This window comes from Pteropus vampyrus, unplaced genomic scaffold (assembly GCF_000151845.1).
Source record: "Pteropus vampyrus isolate Shadow unplaced genomic scaffold, Pvam_2.0 Scaffold142, whole genome shotgun sequence".
Lineage (NCBI taxonomy): Eukaryota > Metazoa > Chordata > Mammalia > Chiroptera > Pteropodidae > Pteropus > Pteropus vampyrus.
Genome location: NW_011888923.1, coordinates 1,896,326 through 1,906,049, shown reverse-complemented (window position 1 = coordinate 1,906,049; position 9,724 = coordinate 1,896,326). Strand labels below are relative to the sequence as shown.

General features: G+C 60.6%; 1 protein-coding gene across 4 annotated transcripts in view; it reads right to left on the bottom strand.

The window, feature by feature from the left end:
* PLEKHG5 (pleckstrin homology and RhoGEF domain containing G5) overlaps positions 1-9,019 on the bottom strand; it is a 25,111-nt gene extending 16,092 nt beyond the window's left edge. For 2 of the 4 annotated variants that reach the window (XM_023535604.1, XM_023535603.1), the window contains exon 1: positions 8,943-9,019. In XM_023535604.1, coding sequence (XP_023391372.1) covers positions 8,943-8,966 — 24 coding nt within the window. In that variant the 5' untranslated portion in view covers positions 8,967-9,019. Of the gene's footprint in view, positions 1-262; positions 285-3,774; positions 3,993-8,942 lie in introns of those variants that run through there. The other 2 variants (XM_011368470.2, XM_023535605.1) reach the window with 2 other exon arrangements.
* Positions 9,020-9,724: the final 705 nt, after the last annotated feature.

The window sequence follows — 9,724 nt, the reverse complement described above, 5'->3', positions numbered from 1 at the left end:
CCCGCCCGGCCACACATCCAGCGCTCAGAGGTCGTCCTGGGGGTCATCGACTGCCACCCCACAGCCCGAGACCCGGCCTCGGGGCCTGAGCCTGGGGACCCCCCAGTGCCCAGGCCAGAGCCGGGGGGCAGAGGAGCGGAGGGTCCCGGTGACTACAGGTGGAGCCGGCAGGGGGAGGGGGCGCGCTGGGAGGAAACGGTGGAGACGGTTTGGGGGCCCCCAGGAGTGGGGCGAGACCCGTCAGGAAAACCCCGCTGCCCACCTCAGCTTTCCCCGAGGTCCTGCTGCTCCAGCTGAGTGCGTCCGCGTGCCCCACCTCCAGGGGGCGCTCGTCGGGACAGAGAGGACCGCGCCCCACCCCCGCAAGATGGGGTGCGGTGCTGAGGTACCCACTGTAGGGTCTCAAAGCGCTTTTACACTCACTCCCGGCAGGTGGGGGCGGGCACTACTGTCCCCATTCGCAGTGATGGGGCTAAAGTGGCATCAGAGTCAGGAATGGAACCTCGACTTCTGGCTCTGGGGTTCCAGAATGGCCTCCCCTCAGTGTCTATGGAGTGAGGGCACATGCTGTCATCAGCCCACCCACCCCTTACAGCTCCCCCTCAATCTGGTTCAACTGGGGAAGAAGGTGGAGAGTCTCTGAGACGGTTCTGAGGGGGGCAGGCATTTCTTAGGGGCCACTCCCAAAGCGTGAGTCATTCACTGTCCATTCCACAGGCGGATCTTTTGAAATTTAAAACCCCATCATGTCACACCCTCCCCCTCCTCCTTAATATTCTCCAGTGGCTTAGAATAAAATCCCAATGTGGCCTGGTTCCTACCTCACACCCTGGCAGGTCCCACACGGGATCCCTCATACTGACCTTTCTCCCTACGACTCACCCAGCTCAGCGCCTGCACCTCTGTGTTCTCTGTCTGGAACACCGCACGCCCCTGATCTTCCAACAGCTGGCACTGGGCCCCATCCTAAACGCTACCTTCGCAGGGAGGCCGTCACCCTCCTTCCAAAATAAATAGCCCCTCAACCTCCAACGCTCAAATCTCTTAAATTGAATTCTTTCCTCCTGAGTACGTATCACCACCCGAAGTTATCTGATGTCTTTGTTCACTTCTGGATTATCACTTTCCTGCTGGAATACCCTCTCCAGAGGCCACCGGCCTTGGCCGTCTGGCCCATACTGCCTCTTCAGCGTAGAACAGTCCTGGCGCACAGTAGGTGCTTGGGATAGACTAGATGATGACTGGATGAATGAAGGCAGATGAAGGGTCTTCATGCCAGAAAAGCCCATTGGGGTAGGGAAGGTCTCAGCCAAAATGTCCCTTCTGGGTCAACGGTCGAGAAAGGCTTCCCCTCTGCCTGATCACAGGTTCTCTCTTCCTCTTGGCATCCATGACCTTGGGCCTGCTGACCCAGGCAGGTCAGTTTCCACTTCAAACCCTGGTGGTTTTGCCAGGCCCCCTGCCCCTGCGGCTATCCCATAGGCCGACAGCTGAGCCCTCCCAAGTGCCAGGCCTGTGCCAGGAGTTTGGGACAGCAAATCTTGTTCACTCTTCTCTAAGATCCTAAGGAGGAGATACTCTTAGTATCCCCATTTAACAAAGAAACCGAGGCTTAGAAAGGTTAAGTGACTTGCTTCAAGTCACCAGCGGGTAAGTGGGGAGGCAGATGCCTGTGCTTTGGGCCACTACCTGTGTCTTAGGCACAGGGTGGTATGGGGTGCATGAAGACTGGCTGAGTGATGGTTTGGGCAGCACAGCCTTGAGGTTCATCCCTTGGGGACAGGGCAGATTCCAAAGCCAGCTTCGGGGGATCCAGCTGGTCTGGGGTAACCAGCTCGCATCAAATGGAGACCACCAGGGCTGAGCCACGGCTGGTCACTGGAAGTCACCTGAGTGACGAGGCCTTGGCCATCCCTGAGTCATGCTCCTCCAGCCAGGGCAGGGGTGCTCCTTAGAGCGCCAGGGCCCTGCTGCCCCAGGAGCCCGTGGAGCTGGTGAGGAAAGGAGGCCCCAGCCCCTGCGCCAGGAGAGGGAGGAGCCCCTCGAAAGTTCCTAGTTCTCACCTCCTCTTTACAGGACAGAGCTGAAATAGTGCCTGAGCTATAGCATGCCCCAGAGGTCCAGCCCCTGACTCCCTGGGGAGGGGGCCCCTCCTCAGCCCAGCCCCAGCTCTAGGCTCATGAGTCAGGACCGGCTTGTTGAAACTGATCCTCAGAAACCAGATGCTGGCGCTGATGAATAATGGAGAATCCACAGCAGGAGTCCCCCTCTCACCCCCGCCCCCAGCACCACCTCCGCAGCCCCAGAAGAGGAGGCCTGTGGGCATCCCCACCCCACAATGGTTGGGGCCTCCTCCTGGTCTGTGGTGGGCGCGGGAACTTCCTGTCCAGTAGAGACCGTGGGTCTGGGGCGAGGTCTGGGGCCCGCTCCATGCTCTGCCCACAGCAGATGGGTCTTGAGTCAGGAGTTGGGGCTCCCCAGTTGAAGGGACACCCGTGCCCAAGGGCTCCCCACTTGGGCTAAGTTCCCCTGGGAGCCTATGGGCCCCAAGGCCCCATCTGGCACCTTGCAGATGCAGGGGTGGAGGCTGCATGCGTGGGCAGGTCGGCCAGGCTGTCCTCCTCGTTCCCAACGGCCTACCAGCTCCTCCCTCCCCCTCGGCCGGGGCTTAACTCCTTGTCCTTTGGGTTCCAGGGCCCACCTGGAGGCAGAGCCTGCCCTAAAGTCCTGCCCTGAGCTGGGCAGATGGCAAGAATATAGAGAACCTGTCCACAGGCCAGGCCCACTGCATAGGCCCGGGAAACCAGAGAGGCCCCTTCCTCCTCAGGGAGCAGTCTGGCTGGGACTCAGTGCTAGGGAGACAGGGAGAGGCTGTGTGTGGTCCGTGAACTTCACTTCCTGCCCTGTCCCTGCACAAATGCGCCTGACCCTGGAGCTAAGGACCACAGCATCGCAGCCAGTGCCTTCTCCTGGCACTTCTTTCTCCAGCACCAGATAGAAGGCTACTTGGGACGGAATGAGGGAGAGGACACGTGCCTGGGCTGCAGTAGACCTGCTTCTGGGGCCCACCTGCCCCTGCTCTTACCCACCTGTGCAGAGAGGGCACTGGCCAGGTCTCTAGAATTTTCTATCTACAGATCCTGTGAGATCCTAATGTATTTGTGGACCTTGGCCAAGGGGCAGAGTAAAATCCACCTAGAGCCACCCCCCCTCCCCGCCCAAGCTGGGGAAGGTTATTGGGGAATCTATAGGGTCCAGGGCCTCCTGGCCTCCTTTTCCTCGCCTTTAATCAAGGCAGACAGGGCCTATCCTGGGTCCCTCTGTCCCCGCCACAGCTGCCTGAGGCACAGACTCTCGCGCCCCCTGCCGGCCTCCCAGAGGACTGTCCCCGATACTGACCCTCGTTCGACCAGATGGGGCAGGGTCCCCGAAGCCTCCTCCTAATCACCCTAAGCCAAGCCACCCCCCCCCGCCCCCAGCAACAAACCTCACAGCAGGGCTGAGGTTCCATAGGCTCCTCACAGCCATATCTGGGGGCCGACTCCCCATTAGAGTCACTGGGGCGGGGGCGGGGGCGGGCGCTTCGGCCCATTCCACACTCAAGTAAATGGAGGTAGAGCCAGCGGCGCCCGTCGATACCCACCCGCGGGCCTGGGGCTGTGTGGGACTTTCCAGTCTGGTTCTGTCCATTAATTTGGGGGAAGTCTTGGTGCCCGGACCCACCCCGTCCGGACCCCAGCCCTGTCCGGACCCCAGCTTCCCCGTGAGACTCACCTAGGGACATGGGTTTCCTCCTCTGTGGCTGGGGCTCGGGGCAAGGCTGCCAAAGCCCCGGCGGGGCGCGCAGGGCGAGGGGGACCGGAGCCGCGGGGCGGGCTCAGTCGGTCCGCGCTGGGTTGGGGCGCCGGGCGTAGGGGAATTACGGTAGGCTGGCGCGGGCGCTACCACCTGGGCGGGCCGGGACGTACCATCCGCGCGCCCGGCCGGGATAGGGGAGCGCTGGGATTCAGAAAAGGGCCCTGCGGCCAATCCCGCAGTCCTGGGGATGGCAGGGAGCCCAGACGGCGCTCGCGGGTAATCTAGGGTCTGGGCTGCAGGGACAGGGGGAAGGCAGTAATCATTGTCCCCGAGGGGGCGGCCGTTCACAGATCTCCGGAAAGGTCAAAGTCCTTAGTCGTTAACCTGGGCTTGAAAACAGGGGCTCCCAGGTCTTGGCCGAGGCCCCCCGGCAGGGGGTCCAGGCGAAGGGACCTGCAGGCCGAGACCGCCCTGGGAATCGCCCCAAGCCAGGCTCGCTTCCGCTCCTCTATAAATGGTTGGATTCTGAACTGCGCCTCCACGGCGCCTGAGAAACCGGCCTGCCTGCCTCTGTGTCCCCTTCTTTTTTCCTGGCTCATGTATGACATGGCTGAAAAAGGGGGCCATTCCCCCCTTTGGTGGTTTCCAGATTCCCTCTCCCAGCAGTGGGAGTTTAGAACAACTCAGTCTGTGCTAGGAACTGCGGGTGCAGGGACTTATGGGGGTACAGGGATCCCACTGCGGAAGTAGGCAACCATGCGCCAAGCACACCTCCCCCCTTCCCGAGAGGTGGGTGTGGTGACCTCTACCTTAGGGCAGATCCTGGGCCAGAGACCCAGAGGCCTCAGTTCAGGCCCACCTGCATTTTCCCAATTGGAGACCACCTTCCTCAGACAGGGGTTTCCAGGAGGTGGAGCCCCCTCCTGCCAGGTGCTACCCTCCTGGGGGCTGGGTCCACACCAGGACACCTCACCCCACTGGTGAGAACTCGTCTCTGCCCCAGGCCTTCACCTGCCCCTGCCCCCACCCCGCAATTACTTGGCCAAAGCCCAGAGTTCCGCTTGCATGTCCTCTCTGGCCCTGCGCCTTTCTCCAGCTGCAGACTGGACTGCCACCTGTCTACAGCTGACTAGCATCGAAAAGGCCCAGTTACCTCCAGAGATCCCCAAAATCTGGCCATTCTCAAGGGCCCTCCCCACCCCGACCTCCTGCCTCTTATCCCCAGAGCATTGCCCAAGAGAATAGATGACTCCCTCTCCCATTATTCACCACATCCTGCCCATTCTTCCTCCACGGGGGTCTCAGATCCACCCCTTCCTCTGCCCCGTGTCCACTGGTCTTTATCTGGCCACCCCGCCCCTAGACACACACACACACACACACACACACACACCCTCATCCCTGCCACCTCACAGCCCATTGTTGAGCTGGAAGGGAACTCTGAAGTCAGCAAATCCAACCTCCGCTCTCTGCTTGAATACCCCTCGGCAGGAGGTGCTCACTACCTAAACATCGGGGAGCAGCTGCAGCTCCTGCCTGTACTGAACCCAAACTCACCTCTCTGCCAGGGCCCCTGGGAGCCATGCGGAAAAACTCACCACCCCTCCCTTAGAAATGGGAGGCCTGAGGACAGCCAGACCAGGTCTGACTCGCCTCAGCAAGTCATTTCGCCTCCCTGCTTCTCTGTGTCCTGTCTCTAAAATGGAGATCGGGTGGGCCCTGCGGCAAAGCGGGGGAGTGAGGAGCAGGCTGAGGTCCCTGTGAGGGCCAGGCACACAGCAGGTGCTGAGGAACGATGGCTACTAGAATCATTACCTGCGAGGCCCACCTCCAGGCTAAACACCCCCGAGTCTTCTGTCCCCTCAAATGTGGTAGTGCAGTGTCCCCGTGTGACCTAGGGTGCCCTGAACGGACTGACCAGAGCGCCCAGCTCAAGGGCGCCCTGACACGGGCCGGCCGGTGGTTCCCTTGACAGAGGGGCCGTCCCCCGAGACTGAGAACTCCACGTGCCTGGGGAACAGGACCGATGTGCCATAAACATGTGTCCGCTGGGGGGGTGGGCCGGGGTCTGGGATGGAACCTGGGCACTGGGCACTCTCAGACCTCAGGAAGGGAAAGGAGGATGCGCCCGAAGCCTGGAAGTTTCTCTCCCTCTCCATGATGGATGAGCACGTGACCACAGCTAGCGTTGTCTTGAACACTGACAGCGCGCCACACTGTGCCACGTGCTTCACATACAAGCCCTCTTATGATCCTCATCACAACTCCAGAAGCTTCACCTGGAAACTGAGGCTCAGAGAGGTGCAGTGACTTGCCTAAGGTCGTGCAGCTGGACAGGTGTGGGCTACTTTACACATCTTTGTCATGGGGTCTCTGAGGCAGACAGCTCAGATTCTTCACCTGACATCAGGGTGCTCCTCAGCTAGCTTTGCCTCTCTCTCCCCATCCCCAGGCCCTGCCTGCTCCTTACAGCTCCAACATCCCTCCCTGCTCACTCAGCTTTCCTGCATCTCAGTACTTCCTCTTTCCTCAGGATGCCAGCAGCCTCCTCCAGGAAGCCCATCCTGATAACCTCCTACCCCCAGAATGAACTCCATGGCAGGAGGTAGGGGTGGGGTGGCTGATTCATCTCAGAAGCCCCAGCACCCAGGACAGGTTCAAACAAAACCTCAAGGGTGGGCCCAGAAGCGGAAGGGTCCAGCCCTGTTGAAAGATGGCCCTGCCCAGGACAGCCTAGGCGCCAGTTTGGCAAAGCCCAGTCCTCACTTCCCTCCTCCCAGTGCGGTGAGGCTGTCAACTCCAGATGGGCAGAGCCTTTGTTTCCTGGACATCTCCAGGGTCCAGAACTGGGCCTGCCCCAGCAGAGACTTAGAGCTAATTTGGTGAATGAATGAATGAATGAATGACACTGTCTCTGAAAAGCTAACACATCCTGATAGCGAGCTGTTCCTAGAACAGCTGGGGAGGAGAGTAAGCTCGAGGCTCCTGGTCTCGCTCCAGGCCACGTTCCGCCAGTCACGCTGTGCGATGTGGGCAAGCTCTCCCCTCTCTGAGCCTCAGTTTCCTGACACGGCATGTGGGCATAATAATGCTTTCCTCCTGAGGCTCTCCAGACGGTTCGGCGAGGGCCTGGCGAGGGCCTAACGCCCTGCCAGGCATGTAAACGTGTTCACTCACTGGTGGTTATCATCATCGTCATCAATACAGATGATCTTGGACCCTCTTTCTCACCAAACCTGGGTGTAATGCACCTCCTGTCACCCCCGCCTCCAGCCAGTTCATCCCTTGGGAAGACCTGCCTCCACACTCCTGCCTCTGGCGGGTCCCCCTTCCTGCACCACCCTTGCCTTCTGCTCTGCCTAGTCATGTGTTCACGTCCACCAGAGGGCACCTCCTCCAGGATGTCCTCCCCGACTAGCCCCTGTCCCTCTGATCACCTCGTCCCTGAGTGAGTCTGTGCCATTTGTCCCAAAGTGGGTCCCACCAGTGGGAGGGCGTGGGCTCTCCCCCTGCAGGCTGAGCAACCCTCTGGCTGCTGATGCCAGTGTCAGCCACGCTGAGTTCCGGGCAGGCCAGGGCTGGAGCCAGGACCTGGGGGCTGCAGAGGCCCCGCATTTGCTCTGAAACCAGCTCTCATCTGATAGTCCTCACCTCTGCACATTCCAGGCCCTCCTGCCCCTGCAGCAGCTAGGGGACCCGCCCCACCCACAGGAGGGACTGGGACAGTGTGGCTGGGCCCCACCTTGTCACCCCTCAGGGTCAGGCAGAGGCCCCAAGGCTTTGCAGACCCCTGGCAGGTTGTGTAGTAGGGGTAATAAGGCCAGTTTGTTGCCAGGAGCCCCCATCTGGGGGACAGGCAACCAGCCAACACCAGAGCCCCAATGCCAGGCACCACCCGTGCCAGCAGATTGTGTCTGAATCACAGCCACCCCCTTGCCTGGTGACCACGGCAACCTGAAGCCTCCCCCTCCTCTGCCCACTCCCAGAACAGTCCCCCATGTTCCCTGTAACTGTGGCCTTCCTGTGGAGAACGTGTGCATGTGTCTGGGCAGAGGAGGGTGGTAGGGGGAGCTGGCGGTGGGAGGGTGGCATTTTTAATTTCCTGCAGCTGGCAGAGCTGTGCTACACAGTGGTTAGGAGCACAGGCTCTGGCATGACACAGTCTGGGCTCTGGGTTCAAATCCCAGCTCTGCCACATCCCAGCAACGTGTCCCTGGGTGAGCCACTGCCTCTCTGAGCCTCAGTTTCTCCATATGTAAATGGGAATGACAGGACGGATCTCAGAAGGCCAGCAAGAGGAGACACCGAATCCTCAGAGCCTGAACCTGACACAGGAAGTTGTGGCAGTTTTTACTACTGTCACTCAGATGTGTACTGCGAGAATCTGAACATGGGTTCAAAGCCTGGCTCGGTCTCTCCTGAGCTGTGGGGCCTCAGCCAAGTCACAGGACCTTTCTGAACCTTGGTATCTTCATCAGAAAGAGGGGACGACGCTGCCTTCCCAGAAGAGCCCCCACAAGCAGTGCACGAGGCAAAGAAAGCGCGTGGCATGAGGCCCAGGGCGTCGTCACGGGCAGAAGTGTAGCGTCAATATTGCTCACTGTCCCTCTCGTTCTGCCTCGTGACCGGCTCCAGAGCCCTGGCACTCCAGGACCAGTTTGCCCCTTCTTCCCTTTGTCAGCCCCAAGGCCACAGTCACTGTCCCAAAGTCTCAAAGCATCCCTGACCTAGGCCCAGGTCTGAAGAGTGTCATAGGAAGGATGCCAGCTGGCACTAGAACGGAGCCTTGGGGAGGGGGAGCTTCTCTTGTGAAGTCTCAGCTTTCTCATCCATGACATGAGGCCATAGCACCTGTCACCTTGGGGCTGCTGCAGGACTGCAGCACAGGGAAGGGCTTTGGGGTACGTCTGCCCCCTGCTTTTGCAGAGGTCTCCCTACTTTGCCACTCTGGAGTCAGGGGCAGCTACGCTGCCTCTGAAACCAGCCACCCGGTGGCCCTACCGGCTTCTGAACCCAGACAGCACTGTGGCTGGGCCAGCTGCACACTTGCCAGGGCCCTGTGGACGCCAGTGCCTGGACAGAGAGGGCGGTTAGAGCCCTGTCCCCTCAGCTCCCAGTAGCCCCCAGGCCCTCTAGCTCCCTACCTTGGCTGCCCTCCTCTTGTCCATGCAGTCAGGGTTCTGACAGCGCAGTCCCTTCTCCTCCGCCAGGCTCCTGTCGTCTGCAGGGGAGAGGAGAAGGTTATCAGTTGGGTGGGGCCCAGGGAAGGGTGGCCCCAGGCAGCAGCACCCAGCCTCCCCCATGGCCTCAGCAGCCTCCCCACCAGAGGACGGGTGGGGCAGCTCCTCAAACCTCCCTTCAAAGGAGGTCAGTGTCCCTTTCTCTCTTAAACGCTGGCTTATCTGCTCGGGAATCTGTTTGCAGAGCCCTTTTCTAGTTGCTGTTCCCCAGGGAAATTGTCCAGATTCCACGGGGAGAAAATGTCTTTGGAAATAAGCTGCTCTCTCCCTCTGTCCCACAAGTCTGGAAGGGGGAGGGGGGTGGCTCAGTGACCTTGTGGGGCCCCTGACTTGGAGGATCCCTGCAGGACTGCTGGGAGAAGGGGGGTTCCAGGGGTCCAAGATCCCTCCCTACGCCTGCCCTCCGCATCACTGCCTCTATGTATGGACGCCCCTCAAAGGCCCAGGCGGTCCTCCTTACCCTCTGTCCATCTCTGACCCAGAATCTGAGCCCCTCCAAGTTGCCCCTCTTTCTAGGGTCTGGGGTGCAACAGCGGAGGGGGCGGGGAAGGGGCAAGGCGGCTGCCGGCCCCGGCTAGCGTGCAGGCCGGGGGAAGGGGTGCTGGCTGATGCGGCGCCAACAGGGGGCACAGTCTGGACCCCCGCCTCCCTGACTCCTTGGCCGGCGTCCACCTCCCACCTCAGGC